At 37.9% G+C, this 17,695-nt stretch overlaps 1 protein-coding gene across 2 annotated transcripts in view; it reads left to right on the top strand.

The window, feature by feature from the left end:
* Window positions 1-14,289, top strand: part of arhgap39 (Rho GTPase activating protein 39) — a 66,713-nt gene extending 52,424 nt beyond the window's left edge. For both annotated transcript variants that reach the window (XM_085139049.1, XM_085139050.1), the window contains one exon: window positions 1,909-14,289. In XM_085139049.1, coding sequence (XP_084995175.1) covers window positions 1,909-2,103 — 195 coding nt within the window. In that variant the 3' untranslated portion in view covers window positions 2,104-14,289. The remainder of the gene's footprint in view (window positions 1-1,908) is intronic.
* Window positions 14,290-17,695: the final 3,406 nt, after the last annotated feature.

A 17,695-nucleotide genomic window follows, 5' to 3' on the forward strand; every position in this document is an offset into this window, starting at 1 on the left:
GATGGTTCTCCAAAACCATCAAGCCAACCATCTGGTTCAGAAGATGACAAATGAAACTGGTATTTGTTTTTAAATTGTGATTTTTTTTTTTTCAGACCAGTGAAATAAATACAGGGATGGAGAGTTTTGTATTTGTTTTCAACCAAAAAGAAACACCAAATGGTGAAGAAGAGGGACGGATGATTCCAGGTGCGAGAGAGTCAGAGATATAAAATTTTAAACATTAAATAAAAAAAATATTCATAACCATCTTACTGATGTAACATTATGTCCAGCTACTTTCAGTACCATTGATATGCATTTAGACTCTTTCTCCTCTTGATCTTTCTGAATTAACTTCAGTAATTACTTCCTCCTAACCATCAGTGAGTCTTTTAGACCTCATTCCCACAAGACTGCTCAAAGAAGTCCTACCATTAATTATTGCTTCAGTCTTAAATATGATCATATGCACTACTGGTCAAAAGTTTTAGAACACCCCAAATTATGGAGTTTAATGTCTCATTGCACTCTGAAATGAAAGCATCGTACAAATAAGCAGTTGGAGTTAAAAAAGAAATCATGGAATCAATTTATAAACCAAAATGTTTTTTAAACTTCTGACTCATCAAAGTAGCCACCTTTGGCAGATGTAACAGCTAAAAACACCCGTGGCGTTCTGTCTACAATAGAAATCAAATATTCTTCGGAAACTTCTTCCATATCTGTTGTAGAAGTTCCCATAAATGTTGGCACTTGTAGTGTGCTTTGCTTTCACTCTTCTGTCCAGTTCATCCCAAATCATCTTGATGGGGTTTAAGTCTGGAGACTGTGCTGGCCGTTCCATGTTTTCAAGCTTACCATCTTGTTCTTTTTTGCTGAGGTAGTTCTGGACTTATGTTCCGGGTTGTCTAAGGAGCTTGGAAAGAAAAGCGTCTGAACTTCTTTAAGTTTCTTGAAGACGTTTCACCTCTCTCATCAGTTCTAACATCTGTGACCTGGAAGTCCCAAGGTCAAAATGGGACACGCCCCCCTTCACAACATCTGTCATCCTACCTTCACCCCCACCGTACATGCCCCTCCCTAGTCCTGGTTATGAATAAATAAAGCACCTTGAGGCAACTGTTGTTGTGATTAAAGTTGAATTGAACTGAACATGACTGGATATTAAAACAGCATCTGAGAGCAGGTGGGTTATAGAGAAGAATGTATGTAGAGCAGATAAAAGACTGCTCTACATACATGTTAATGATTCTTAGTGTAAACCTGCAAAGAACTTTGCTATTTCATCATCTACTCTTCAGCATTTGTGTTGCAACAGGTATAATCCAGAAACGGTGTGTTCTGCCTGGGCCCAAGCTTATTTGAGATGGACTGAGTGGAAAACTGTTCTCTAACAACTGTTCTGTGATTTTGGAAATCACTGAGACAAGAACAACCATTTATAGAGTGCACATTTCAAGTTTTTCTGAATGATATATAATGATGTATAACATTTTTGAGGAACATAACTGATATTTGGTTATCTTAATACCAATCCACACTAAACTGATCTATTACCACTGAAAATATGTTGTGAATTTTGGCAGAAACTACAACAAAGGAGACTATGGAAAACTATGAATACGATGAAATTTTATTTAAAGAATCTGAAAACATTTGGCTTTTAAAATTACAGCAGTTGGTCTCAACAGTTCTGAAAAGCTGAGAACTGTTGTTAAAACAAAAAAGCTGCAGCACAATGGGAGTCACATTTACATAGTGTTGCTAAATTAAATGACCATGATCAGATATGAGCTTTAGAGAAACACAAAACATAATCTTTTTCCAGCACTGTAATATTATGCCTACCAGATCATCACAGTATGCTTAAGACCTTGAAATGTTATTGCATTTATTAGATAGAGATCTTTCCTTGTGTTTGTCTAGGTATTTGCCCAGCCTGCTAATGTGGCCATCACCAAGATGGATGTGAACAACCTGGCCATGGTTATGGCTCCCAACTGTCTGCGCTGCCAGTCTGATGATCCTAGGGTCATCTTTGAAAATACTCGCAAGGAGATGTCCTTTATCCGGGTGCTCATCCAGCGGCTAGACACCAGTTTCATGGATGGAATCCTATAACCCCCAGCTGCACACAGTCATCCTCCATACTCACTCACTCCTGCTTCCTCCGCACTCCCTTTAACTTGCTCCATCACATTTCAGTACTGTCCCCCAGCACAAGAACATCGAAATACACATTTTATTGCTGCTGGATGCTTAATCTGCAATGTGTTTACTTTCCTAAAAGCATCAGAAAACTGCCTTGATTTGAATATGTCCATTTAGCATTTTCAGATGAAACTGCTATTTTTCTGTTTCTCCAGGCGTAGTTAACACTTATGTTTTATATTAGCGTTACAAGGTTTTCACATGACAGTACAGTGTGTGCCTTCACATACATTTCTACAGTATCCACTTAGGGTAGAGGAATAGGAGGGATTTAGGAAAGATCTCAGCTCATTAGATTCACAGGTTCATTTCAGTGGCACTCTTGGAGTTCTGACCTCAAAGGTTGACTCCTTGTTGCTTATTACATAATGTTCCTTTGTTTTTTCCTACTTCAGCATACACCAGTGTCCCAGAGGATTCCACTTTCTGCAGTCTTCAGTACTGTCCAAACAGTTATAGAGCAGTAAAGATCATCGGCACAGGGATCGGGTCAAGTTATGGCAGCTGAAAACATTTTGAATTTTGTTTGCTGCCAGTGAGAACAAAGCTGCTGTTCAAACACACTGCGTGCTGCATTGTGTGTGACTGCAACAATCAAACACAGATCAATTTCATTTTATTTATGTAGCACCAAATCACAACAATAGTCGCCTCAAGGCACTGTATACTGTCAGGTAAAGACCCTACAATGATAGACAGAAATTCCCAACAATCAGGCTACCCTCTAAGAGCAAGCACTTAATGACAGTGGGAAGAAAAAAATCTATTTTAGGAGGAAGAACCCTCTGGTAGAAGGAACAGCCATCTGCTGTAGCTGGTTGGGAGTAAGGGGAAAAAACAGAGCTGAGTGAGCGATAACAAAAGACGCTGTGGAAGAAAGACAGGGTTTAATAACAAGTAATAATTAAACATGATTTAAACACCTGTGGTTTTAAAGAAAAAGATAATGTGACAGCCTTTCTGACTAATTAGACAATTTGTGAAGAGAGCATGAACACTAGCACACAGACAGCTCTGATCACTATAATTGTTAGTACGTGCTACACATGAGGTCTGAATTGAACAAAACATTTTGTATGCGGCATTATGAAAAAAGCTGGCTGTTTATGTGGCTCACTGTTGAGAAATGTTAACATAACAAGTTACTTCCAACATGCAGATCTTGAAAAGTCTGGAATTACAGAACTAAAGGTCAGACCTGGTAAGATGAGTGACACAGTACAGGAGAATACTTTTTCAGGAGACAACTATTTCATCTTCTGCAATACTTTATCACAAACTAGGCTCTGAATAACGCATAGAATGCCCTGAATCTGTTTAAAAAGGGTTATTAAAGTGGAGTTTCCACATTTGAACAAACTGAAAATGGTTAAAAGAAATCATGCACACTAAAACCTCAATCTCCTCATATACAGTCCTCTAAAAAAATTAAAGGGATGCTTTTTAATCAGAGTATAGCATCAAGTCAACCAACTTCTGTGATATTGAGCTGGTCAGATAAGTAGCAGAGAAGGTTGTATCAATTGTTTTGATGTTACTTCAATTAACATTTCATTAAGTCTAGGTGCACTAGAGGAGCGTCTGTGAGAAAAAACCCAAAACAGGAATGGCTTTGCAGGTGAATGACATTTTTTCCCCTCCTCGTCTTTTCTGACTGTTTATATCCACTAGTTTTGCATTTGGTTAGGGTCATTATCACTATTGGTGACAATGGCAGTGCCTGCACCTTTTAGAGGCTGCACAGGTAGTCCAGGTAGTCCAACTCCACCAACATGGCACATCAATACGTGCCATTGCCAGAAAGTTTGCCATGTCTGGAGGTTCCAGGAGACAAGTACTTACTCCAGGAGATCCACCAGTAGGACAACCCAAAGCCCTACAAAATTACCTCTAACAGGCCACTGGTGGGAATGTCTCTGACCAAACAGTCAGAAATAGATTTCATGAGGATGGCTGACGTCCTCTAGTGGGCCCTATGGTCACTGCCTGGCACCAGGGAGTCGGATTGGCATTTGCCATTGAATACCAGAATTTGCAAGTCCACCACTAGCACATGTTACAGATATGAAAGGGTCTGGAGAAGCCATGGAGAACCTGTAATATTGTTCATTATGACCAGTTTGGTGGTGAGTGGTGACTGTCTGCGAAGGCATATCCTTGGAAGGACACACGGACCTCTACAGGCTAGGCAACAGAACCCTGACTGCCATTAGGTATCGGGAGGAAAGCCTTGGAATGATTGTCAGACCCTACACTGGTGGAGTGGGTCCTGGTTTCCTCCCCAGTTGTTGGTGGGTGAAGGATTTGATACCACTTATGGCCCCCACCCTCTCCTGACCTAAACTAATAGAACGCCTCTGGGACATTATGTTTCAGTCCACACAAAACAGGAGCCCATTGATGCTCTGGTCCAGATCTGGACAGAGATCCTCCAGTACACTATCGGTCTTCTCATTAGGAGCATGCCTCAATGGTGTTAAGGGGGCCATGGGGCCATACAAACTATTAAAATACTGCAGCATTTTGAGTTGCGGCAATGAAATTTCTGCGAAATGGACTAACCTGCTGCATCATTTTTTAACTCTGATTTCGGGGCATCTTTGAATTCGGCCTTTTATATGTTGACAATTTTTATTTCCCTCAAATGATGTGGCATTCTTCAATTCCTAACATTACCAAGTCCATATTAAAATAAATACCCAACATGACTTTTTTCCCCACTGAGTTGACTTGATGTGGTTTCAAAGTGTACCTTTAATTTTTTTTAAGCAGTGTATGGATCACTGTATATTACAGACACTAGGTTCAGTGTCACTACTGATAGCATGAGGCGATTCCACCCTGAGATCAGCTCGTCTGATCTCAGAAGTTAAGAAAGACTTCTGGTCTGGTCAGTACATGGATGAGAGCCCACCTGGGACAGCTTGTAGTTGTGGCAGCTGTGGGTCAGGTGATAGAGTTGTGTCTATCTGAAAGATTGGTGGATACATCTCTGGCTTCTCATGTGCATGTCTCAAAGAATATTGAACACTGAGTTGCCCGGTATCTGACTGAGAGAACTCACATTTGAGAAATTCTGCATTATGAAACAATTGCATAAATGTCCAGTGCAGAAAAATAAATCTAAATGTGTATATCTTTTTGTATTCTTTCCACTATTCCGAAAGAAGACATACTATGAAACCAAAATAACACAAAAACACTAACGGTAGTGTCTCGCCTTAAGCAGGTATTTGTGTAACTGGGAGAATATTTTAATTCTTCCTATATCAACGATGGCTATGTTATCACCATACAATTACACTAAAACTTGTACACAGTTATAGTGCGAACAAAATAGTAACCTTCAGTGGTTTCTGGTGTGGAAAAAATGTAAATGACCTTGCACTCTGGAAATTTTGATGAAACGCTCATTTCCTTTCACTCTGCCATAGTATTTGGTGCTGTTCAGTCAGTCCTGAGCCATCTATGAGCAACACATCCAGGAAAGCAGCTGATAGCAGCACTGCCAATAATGCTGTCAAACACAGCACTGCAGCCCATACCTCTTGACAGGGAAGTGAGAAGTGACAGCTCTTCCATAATACTCCCATCCCAGAGAAAAAGTCCTCATCCACCACCACCTTAGGTCCACTAGTCCTTTCTACACACTGATGACATGTGGATGTGTCTGTCTCCATGCATGTTTGTCCTTCTGTCCATAATTGTTTACAGATTGTAGCCATCTGTACTCTTTGTGCTCTTTGTCTATGAGCAAGTACTGTTGTTACTTGTGTTTGCGATTTGTTTTAATATGTAACAGAATTTCTTTTTTTTTTAAATTTTTTAACACATTCTTTTATATGATTTAATTTATTTTGTATTTATTTAAGGATATTTGCTTAATGCCTCCCGAAGATGAGCGCTTGTGTTATTGCACAAGTATGTCTGCGTATCTTTTCACACATGGTGATGTTTGACTGTGAATCTCAATTTGGATGTGTTTCTTTCCATAATACAGCTGAAAGTCATAGTGTGTCTATACAGCTCACTGACTCAGAAATACACACTCCACATAGATCAAATGTACACTGTCACTGTACATACTATGTAAAAAGAAGTATGTACAGAAAAACAGATAAAAAAAGGCACCATATGTAATAGAGATTGTTGTGAAAGGACCAGGGTGGGTGAGATTTTTTCAGTTTTATTTAAGTCTAATTAAAGTGTACGTTTTGTTACATTAATCAAAGTGGCAATTTTAACTCATTTCCTCTAACATCCACAGGTTTCTACCTACCACCTGTTAAAAAACAGAAAGTGTTTTAAAGCCCAGAGAAGTCATTTGTCTAGAGAAGGATATTAACTTTTAAGACAGCGGCTGGTGCCTATCCCGGCTCTCACAGGGTGAGAGTCACACCATGGACAGGTCACCATTTGCAGGGCTAGCTGCACAATTTCTAAGTAAAGCTTACTTAAATGTACTGTCAGTCAACTATTAATTCAAGCTAAACATGTTTTTTTTTAATTAAAAATTAATTTTCCCTTCTTCCAAATAAGGAAGCTTGAGGCATGAGCATGATTGGGGAAACTACCTCTGAATTATGGAAAATATACAGTCACAATAAAAAGACAGTATACCCTCCTTAAATTATAAGGTTTTACATGTCAGGGCATAATAAAAGATTCTGGTCCTTAGCATTTCTTAATTAATAAAGGGCATCCGAGGGTGTCTAATTCGTTAGATCATTACGATATATGAAATGCATCGTAATTTCTGTACGCTCTGTTTTCCATTTTGGCTTATTTTCTGTAAGGTAATAATAATAATAATAATAATAATAATAATAATAATAACTTTATTTATAAAGCGCTTTCAAACAAAGTGCTGTACAACTATTTGAAACTAAAAAGATAAAAAAAATGAATAAAAGCAGTAAAAATTTAAAACCAAAAGCCATAGAATTAAGACATGTAAGATAGGGTGAACAAATGTGTCTTCAGCTTAGTTTTAAAAACCTCCACAGAGCATGCCTGCCTAATATCTTGAGGGAGGGTGTTCCACAGAAACGGGGCACGAAAAGAAAAAGCACGCTCTCCAACTGTCTCTTTTCTGGCTCTAGGAACCTTTAGAAGGCCAGAGTCCTGAGATCGGAGAGCACGGGATGGAACGTAAAGATGTAAAAGGTCGGAGAGGTATGAAGGTGCCAGTCCGTTTAAAGCCTTGTAGGTGAGCAGCAGGACCTTAAAATCTGCTCGAACCTGACAAGGTAGCCAATGAAGAGAGTTCAGTACAGGGCTAATGTGCTCAAATTTCCCAGTTCTTGTTAAAATGCGAGCAGCTGCATTTTGCACCATCTGTACACCTCTAAAACTTTTCTTTGGTAGCCCAGAAAGAAGAGCATTACAATAATCAATGCGTGAGGACACAAATGCATGGACAAGTACCTCTGCAGTATCGCTTGACAAAACTTGTCTGATTCTGGCTATGTTCCTCAAATGATAAAAGGCAGTCTTTGTTATCTCTTTTACATGAGACTCGAAAGAGAGCACCATGTCGAACCACACGCCCAAGTTTTTTTTACCTTGTCCCTACAAAAAAAAACAAAACTTGGTAGCAGCTCATCAGCACATTTGACCAACCCTATAAAAGTCTTGGCATTGTGTTAACACAATTCAAAGGAGGAAAGTAATCAGCAATTATCTTAAAGCAACTGGTTGACTGCTGAAGCATCACTGGGCAAGATGGTGAACCCCAAGATGGCCAGGATGCATCCACCACAGTGTGTGTGAATGTTTGAAAGTGCTTAGGCATGATTTGTCGTAGAAAGTGCTTTGAATTTATTAAAAAAAACACTAAGTACCAGCCCATTTGCTCTGTCTCAAAATAACATGGCAGCATTGCCTAGCTTTTAAAAACCGTATATGAATGCACAGTGCCACACATGGAGACACAACAAACACCAAGGGGTGATCATTGGGTTTGTTGAGCAGTCACTGAGTCTACCATGAACACCTTTATATACCAGCTATTTCTTGAGTGAAATGTGAGGTTAAATCTGTCCAACAGCTAAAACTTAGTCAGACTTCAGTTATGCAACAATGAAAATGATCCCAAGCACACCAGTAGGTCAACAACAGACTTTGAAATACTACGGCATGAAGATGAGAGTTAAATGCCCACAAAGCACAATGAACGGGAAAAAAATTAACTGACAAAATGTAAAAAATGTGGAGGAATTTTTACTCCACTCTAGTCATACAGAAAATGATTACTTCAAATTACTGCTGATAAAAGCTCTAAAATTATGCAGTCTAATTTTTCTACTCACTGCGTCTGCAGTTTATTTTTTGGGGGTAAATATCTAATTACACAGTGAATGTGTTGTTCATCTGATGTTGCATTTAACTAATTTTAAGAAAACCAGGTAAGAACTACCTAATGTTTTATTCTGTCTTGATATGTAAACCTAAGAATTGACAGAGGGTGTGCTTTATTAATCATGACTTGTAAACAGGAGTTGACTCAAAGTGCTGTGGTATGTTTGAAATGAAGTGTCTTTGGATCTAGGAAAAAATAGTTTGAAGTATTACAATACTTTATGTATTATTATTATATTACAAAGAATTTCTGAATTTTTCTGTTTCCCGGTAAAGAATTCTCTCATTAATTATGCAACAATATCCAACAGATAAAGTACAGCGAAGTTTTTCAGTCTGAAATAAGACGTGGTGTGTAAACAAACAAACCAAAATCTCAAAATGCACTAATTCATTAAAAACACATTTGTGGTTTGTAGATCTACTTGTATGTTTTTATCATTGAGAAATGAAAGCATAAGAAACCAGTTTAGCTGAAGTTGTTTCTTGATGACACAGTGAGATGAAGTTCCTCATTCGAGCTCTAAAGACTCCTAACTTATGACAAACCTCAGCTAAATCTTTGAAGAAAGCAAACAAACAATTAAAATAGACAGTAAAAGTAGTGAGCTAGTGCTCCCCATCCAGGTCAGATGTCACAACACTGACACTCCTCACATGTGACCAGTGAACTCTTAAATGTTTTTAAGAGTTAAAGTTGTCAGACGTTGAAATCATAGACAAAACTTAAACTTGTTTCCCACGACAGCTATTTTTTGTGTGTATGTATGAACACAACAAATGTTTGATTTCATTTGAGACCACTTAGTAGGTGAAAATCCTCACGGAGAACCAGACTCATGTTGTGTGTTTGTGTTAAATGGAAAAGATGGTTGTAGATAGACCCAGTAAATCAACCAGTGAGCATGCAGAAGTAGGGTCTTAACTGTCTTGAATTTACAAGACATTAGAAAAACAAGCTGAATACACAATGTACATTAAATACATGTTTTAGTATTTAGATCTAAAAATCCAATAATAAGAGGAAGCTCGTTTTAATCCATTTTTTCTGACTGCTTTCAGAAAACTGTTTTCTAACAGTTCCTACTAATGAATTTGTGGTCAGTGTAGATGATATAAACAAAGATGAACAGAAGACTGCTCTCCACTTCAGCTCTCCAGGTTTTCATTTGTATCTAATTGTCCACTGTCACTCACACTCTGTCTTAAAGAAGACTCTGGAAGTGTAACAGATGCTGGTTTAATAAACAATTCATATGGCAAACTAATATGTTGTTGCACAACTCATTATAAAGCAGAACACTCAGTGTTCTATAATCATGCGTCTTTTGAAACCCCCAGAGCAGAGACTGATGTTTGGTTCAGACTGTTAGGATCACTGCTTCATATAATCTCTCAGATAGCTGAGAGGGACTCATGCTGTATGATGTCATATGGCTTTTTGGGGATTCATACCAAGTTAGTGACCACAGTCACCCTGCACTGGCAAAAAGAAAAGAGCTTTCTAGGAAGTTCTGACTTTATACGTGCATGAAATATTTTATTCTTTCCTAGCTGTCTTCACGTGTTGTTCACGTAGTCTACCATGATGGATTTCCATTCTTCAACTAGCACAACACAGAAAAGGATTTGGATTCAACTTTATTGTCATTACACATCATAAGTACAGGGCAACGGAATAACAAAAAAATACGTAGAACATCTTTAGTGCGATGCATCCTAAATCTCACAGCAACAGGCTGAGCAAAGTTTGAGCTGCACAAAGTCAGAGCAGAAAAAGAATGCTATAAGAATGATACAAAGTATCAAAAAATTCCTATTATACCTGTAATGCCCACGAAATATTACTTGTCCAAATGTAAAAGATAAAAGTTCCTAATGGTATAGAATAACTGAGTCTAAATGTTAGATTGGCTTTTATCGTTAATTATACTATATTACAACTCTAGCACTCAAAGTCTTAACTACTCTTGGTGGAGCTTGGTAGTTACAAATACAACAATATATTTTTTAAATATAAAATGTTGAATTTTCACAGTGAAAAACTGATTCTGACATGATGGCAGAGCTGGTTGGACTATATCCATTTATCTGTAGAGGGTGTTTCAAGGAGGACCAAGTGCTTTTAAATAAACACATGATGAAAACTGACAAGATTGGATATATCAACATTTTCCCATTAATATATACTTAATAATGTGTTCAAGGTTGTCCAAAACACTGAAGATCCTCTAAAATTTCCATTCCCGACTGTTTGTTCTGTCTTTATACTCGACAGTATACAGTTTTTGTAAAGGATGATTCACTGAATAAAGTGAATCTTCAGCTCTCCTTATACTAGATGTTATCTAACTCTGACCATGAACACCACACCTACTTGCACCAGTCCAACACAATGCATTATTGTAAATTCAAAACAGTATAAAAAGATAACCCATTTATCCTGGACGACACTGCCTATTGACTGGAATAATACAAAGTTAGTTACCTCAGTTTGTTTTGCAGGAGGTTTTACAACATAAATAAAACATAACTTTATCTTTATCTTTACATATAAGCTCTTTTCTTCCTCTCCTGTCTTTCTTCCATCTTTCTCTGAGTGAAGTTATCTCACAATCTTCTTTCCCTGAGAAATACAGCATTACATTAGCTAGCATGAACAGTATTCAAGTATTCAACAAACTGCACATAAATTAGTGTATTTGCTGTTATTTGATGACCTGACAAAAAGTGCTGCATTTGAAAAACAAATGTTACGGCTTTTAATGCTTGCTACTCTGTAGTGCTAGGTAGATGCTGAAGTACCGCAACAACAATTTGTGACCATCTGCAGTCGTTCTATCCCACTTTAACCCCTGAGCACAGTGCTATAAATGATACATAAATTGTGTTTTTGCCTCTTTCACTTGTTTGTATGCCCTGGTGACAGATACATGAATAGGATTGCCTTTTCTGTGTAATTGTTTCCTCCATTTCGGCTCAAATCGGTTTATTGGTTGACGGTGTGCAGCGACGTAAAATAAAAACTTCCCTCGGATGGATTAAACATAAATTAAGGAGTCAGTTTTGAAAATATAAGGAGTAGAAAGTACATATGTTTGTGTAAAAATGTGGGAAGAAGAAAACGGTCAGAAAATAGTACAGCGACAGCCACCACATTGCCTTTTGTCTGATTATTGGGGGTTATGACAACCCCCAATAATCAGACCCTACCAATATAACCCCCCTCCCAATAAAATTATGAATTATCTTACATAAATAGGCTGTTGATTTTCTTTACTCACCAGCAAAACAGTTGCAGGTTTAAACATCTTGGAATTTACCCATATTTATTTATTTATTTAGACAGAGATCTTGACCCCCCCAATGTTCAGCACAAAGTTACGCCGATGTGTCCAATTTTTTGTGGGCATTTCTCAATAGGCCTACACACAGACCATATAGACTTGTGTGGATCCAAACTACATGTAAAGTTTTAAAATACTCTGTTTCTGTGTCACCAAATACACTTTTAGATCATGTTAAATTACAACATAAAAAGCAGAACATGCAATAAAGTGTTTTTAATTTTTAAACTCTTTTAATTATATGTGAAAAGACTGAATCGAGTGATTCGATGGGGAGAAGAACAGGATTTAAAACTGTATAAAAACAATTACGTTTTATTTCCTCAGGATTTCGTCAAAGTGAGCATAAGAGTCGAAGACCCTGGAATATGCACTGGATTTTACAGAGGATTTAGCTTCTTTTTTTCAATCCACTGTAGAGTATAAATTTGATTTACTATTTTGGGGATTTGCTCTACTCATTGCTCCTATATTGGACTGGAACTTGGAGGAAGTTCTGCATCCTCAAAGGGATTTCATTCTGCATGGCTAGGGAAAGAATTAATCTGCGGTTCTGCGGTGGGTATATTTAACAACAGTTTAGAATTGATCGTATCGGGGGGGTTTTGTGTTTTTTGTGTTTTTTTGTTTGTTTTTTTCCTTTTCTTTAAAATTAATTAAATAAATTGCCCTTGATAAAATTGGTTACATAAAATATCCTGTAAAATATCCTAGAACTATCCTGCAATTAAAGTTCAGTTTGTCAACATTCCCTTTTTTGTTTTTTATAGTAAAGGTACAACTTGTGTATGACTTTTTTACATCTGATAAAAGTTCTTAAAGGTTCCAAAAGGTTGATTCTGTTCATCTGGACGTAGCATTTTCAGTGGGGAAATGTTTTGTCACTCATCCTAGGGACTCTTCTGTCTCAGCTGACTGCAGGTTTCCCCAACCTTATAAAGAAGGCCCTGAGTAAATGTAAATATCCCAGCTGGACATTTGTCAAAGCTGGGAAGGCACCTAAAGAAAGCCCCAGCCAATCCAGGAGAGAAGGACAACTGCTACATTAGCGAAAACCCTTAGTGATCCCATATATGTCAGAAGTATTGAAACAGTTGAGATGCATTTTCTCTGACACTGCGTCGCTGTGGTTTTTAAACCCCCCAAAACATGCTGTCCCCTGATACAAACAGAGTAATATAGTGCACGTTGTTGAGTGCCAGAAGGATTGCCATGATTTATACGTTGGGGAAACCAAACAACCTCTGGCAAAGGAGATGGCACAACACAGAAGGGCTACTTCATCAGGCCAGGACTCTTCAGTCTATTCACACCTACAGGCCAGTGGACACTCTTTCAATGATGAGGATGTAACATCCTGGACAGGGAGGAATGCTGGTCTGAGTGCAGAGTCAAGGAGGCCATTTACATGAAAAGGGAAAGACCATCTCTGAATCAATGAGGGGGGCTAAGGGTACATCTTTCACCATCTTACAATGTTGTGATTGCAGCCGTTCCCCAACTCTCTTTGAATAATGCTCATGACCACTGATCAACGGTTGCTGATCAATTGCCATGGCAATTTGCATAATAATGATGAAGAAACTGACCTCACAGCCCATGTTTGTCAGTGGTGCTTGTTTCAGTTACTGTGCAAAAGTACTTTTTATAAGATTGGGGAAACCTGCAGTCATCTGAGACTGAAGAAGTCACTTGAATGAGTGACAAAATGTTTCTCCCATTGAAAATACTACGTCCAAATGAACAGAATCAGCTTTTTGGGATTTCCTTACTTGGGTGATTGAGGGTCCTGAACCAGGAGGACAGGAAGCTGTGTGATTGTTTTCCTGACATACTAAATATACTGAGAGACTGCAGGCTGGAAGGTAAGAAAAGGAAACCAACAATGTGAGAACCTGGTGCCAGTGGTCTCCTAAATGTAAAGTCAAATGAGAGTAGAGCCCCTTTTCCATTTGTACCTACTCTGAACTACTCAAATCTACTTGGCAAGTTCACCACCGTTTTCAGGGTTTTCCATTAGGTCATGGCACCAGGTACCGGGTACTTTTTTAGTACCTGCTCGGCGTGATCATTGGACCTGTTGCCTCAGAGCAAGAAGGTCCTGAGTTTGAGTCCACCACTTGGCTGGGGCCTGTCTGTGTGGAGTTTGCATGTTCCCACCATGTTTGCATTATGCAAAAGTACTGTTTAAAACATTGGGAAACCTGCAGTCAGCTGAGACTGAATAAGCCACTTGGATGAGTAACGAAATGTTTCTCTCATTGAAAACACTACGTCCAGACAAACACAATCAACTTTTTGGGATAAATACATTGAATGTGGCTCAAAGTTGTTTCTTTCATCTTATGGCAAGGGAGGAAAAGTTATTAAGTACAATTAGTTCATTACAAGTTTGGTTCTTTAATTATCTAGAAATCCAATCTACATACGCAAGGAAGAAAACGTCCTTTGAATGCTTAAAGCAGTATTGTTCAGCTAACACTTTCCTCACATAGAGGAGAACGTTTTGTTATTTTCAGTGTAATTTCAAACTGCTCATTCAAACCTGTGAACTGTCATGTTGTTTGCCAAATTACCTGACAAAGTGGTGAGAAACCAGCTTTGAGAGAAGCCTGTGGGTAACTTATCTCAGAGAGATGAAATATGGAGACTGTTTCAAGTATTATCAAGTGCAGATCTGTCTGGAGTTCAGCTGTCACTTTGTCCATGGGGAGCTCTGCTGAGAGAGGGTTAGGGAAAGGAGACATTAACTTGAAACTTAATAATAAAATATATTTTCTTAGTATTTATTTATGCACTTAAGTGAAATATGAAGAGTGCCGGTGTGTTAGAAACCCCAGCATTATTAATTTACAAAAACAAAGCCACAATCTTAAAAACTGTGAAGTAAATAGGGCAAGGTCGAGGCTTCTATTAGCCATTTGCCGATCTATTGGTATAAGCATTTATAACAGTCAATAAATGAACATTAAATCAGTAAAGATGAGATGGGTGAAACTCCCTTCAACCATGTTATGAGTGTTGATCTTGCATAATCTTTCCACTAGAGGGCTCTCTGCAACTTTTGTGTTGGCAAGAGAGATGTTTGGACATCCACAATAAAAACCTTGTAATAATATGATAGTGAAGCTTATTTTTAAATTTCACACTCATATTATTTGCCATAAATACACATAATCCTTTATCTTTTTTGTCTGAAAAAAAAATCTGATTTTCAAATCGCCAAATACCATTATCGGCTCTTCATTCCTACCATCACCGAGCTTGCTGATAGATTTGATGGTTACGGATCTGTGCAGTCTGTAATAAAATAAAAATAAATAAAATAAAATAAAATAAAATAAAATAAAATAAAATAAAATAAAATAAAATAAAATAAAATGACATAGGTCAATAATGGACCAACCCCACCCCCCCCCCCCAAACCCAAAAAACCCTTACCTTTTCATTTAGTTTCTTGTTCTTGTTTGATTTGTTTGATGGGTTGTTAGTTGTTCAGACTTCTGTTAGAATTATGAGCATGACCTACATTTTTTCTGTAATAGATTAATCCTTTAAATTTCTTTAAACTTAAAAGTCTTGAGCCATCATTCATCCATCATTTCTCTAAATTTTGCATAAGAGAGGCCAGACTTTCAACTACTGTAATATTTTTAAAGTTCTCTCCAGGCTTTCAAAGACCATTGTTAATGGTCTAATACATTACATATATGTTCTAATAAATGTTAACACATGTATACATGTGGCTAATATTGTAGGGTCTGCCTTACAGTATAAAGCGAATAGAGGCGACTTTTGGTGTGATTTGGCGCTGTATAAACAAAGTAAAACTGAACTGAACTGAACTGAACGTTATAGATGTGAGCGGGTGTGTAACTCTTATCAGCTGTTTGGAGTGAGGGCTGGGGTGATTTCTTTGAAGATCTGTGACAGGAGACACTCACAAAACAACCTCATTGACGCCGGCGGCAATTTCTCCTGAGAAGAGTACATGCTCTTACAATTATCCTAAGATAAAAAGAGTGATAATCTGATGTCACAGTTTTCATGAATGCAGCTGTGCACCGGAAACTGACTGAGCAAGCCAAATAAACTAAACAGGCGTATTCTGACTTGCCAGATAATTTTATCAAGTGGAAATGACTTCTGTATATTTTTAAGTTACACTTTAGTATAAATTTATTCACAAATCTTTGGTGATTAATATTATTCAAAGGAAAAATCCACGTCAATGACATTCACTCAGAAAGTTTTACAGACAGGCAGCGGTAGGGTTGCTGCTTTTCTGAATCATTAAGAAGTGACGATAGTTTTAATGTAATGCAAATTATACAGACAGTTGAGCAAGCAGCACTCTTACTCGTGTGTAAAAGGTGAATTTGCCCTGAAAAATGAATGTGGTGATTTACCAGAGATGTGCAGAGCGTGGAAGGAGATAAAAAACAAATATGTACAACTGGTTCACAGTGGGTAATTTACTGCATTTTAAAATTATGCAATCCGTACAGTATTAGCAAAACTAGTTTTAAGACATCTATAGTACATTTTATGAAAGTGTTTTTTTTATTATTCATCATCAGTCTTAGCAAAGCCGAAAAGGATTTCAGTCAGTTTCTACATTTTAATACAGTTTCCCATACATTCTGCATTGTTTTGTAAAACGTTGCTTTAATTATCACCCTGACATTTGTGGTCATGAAGGGAGTCGATCCTGGTGTTAAGCTACCTTAAGGACATCACAGAGGCCCTGTTGCACCCCCTGCAGTTTGGTTACGGGCAAATACGTTGGCTGAGTGTTAGGAAAACGCCAGAGAACATGCCTAATAGTGATGGGATTTCCGGCTCTTTTTAGAGATCCGGCTCTTTCGGTTCGACTCACTAAAAAGAGCCGGCTCTTTCGGCTCCGAACCGGATCTTCAGGTTGTTTTGTTGCTTTAATTAATTTATTATTAACAATAATATAAAATTATGCACAAAAGGAATTACTAACGTAAAAAAAGTGGTTTTATTTATATATGTTTATATATAAACACACCAAATCCGGTCGTTGGTACTTGCTGGCTTGTGTAGCCACTAGGTAACAAAAGCTCAACACTGCGCCCAGCATCCTGGAGCACTTCTGTTGTCTTTTGTACGTGTTTTGAGTTTTTACGTGCTTCTGAGTTTGTACGTGCTTCGGAGTATGTGCTTTGTCTCTAGGGGCCACCGTAAATATACTTTTATCACCGTAAATATACTTTTATTTATTCACTCCACATAAAATGTAATAAATAAATCATATAATACAAAAATCAGCTATTCACATTTCAACTTTTAACTATTTAAATTTTCAGCTTTTTCCTTTTACAAATTTAAAGTGAAACAACACAAAACACTGCAAACCACAACACAATTAAATATAAATTAAAATATAAAAACAAAAAGAAGATGCATATTCTCTGTCATATGGGCCTGCATGAATAAACTTTCTGAATCCTTTATCATCTGCAACCGAAAATAGTTGTGGATGATTACTATACCTTTCTAATGTGAAGTTGTTGTCCCTGGCTCTCTCTCTCTCCCTCCGGCTCTGTTCCTGTGCTACTGAGTGTAACTACCGCCCCTCCCCCCTCTGCCCAGCGTAAAGCACAAGACTCACGTGCGGAGTGAAGCGGGAAAAAAGTGCGAGAGAGAGGCTGAGAGAAAGGGAAAAAAAAACAAACATGTGACGGCTCGCGATAAGGAGTCGGCTCGTGTCGTTCACGTCAAAGAGACGGCTCTAAGAGCCATTTCGTTCGCGAACGACCCATCACTAA

The sequence above is a fragment of the Neolamprologus multifasciatus genome, chromosome 17 (assembly GCF_963576455.1).
Source record: "Neolamprologus multifasciatus chromosome 17, fNeoMul1.2, whole genome shotgun sequence".
Lineage (NCBI taxonomy): Eukaryota > Metazoa > Chordata > Actinopteri > Cichliformes > Cichlidae > Neolamprologus > Neolamprologus multifasciatus.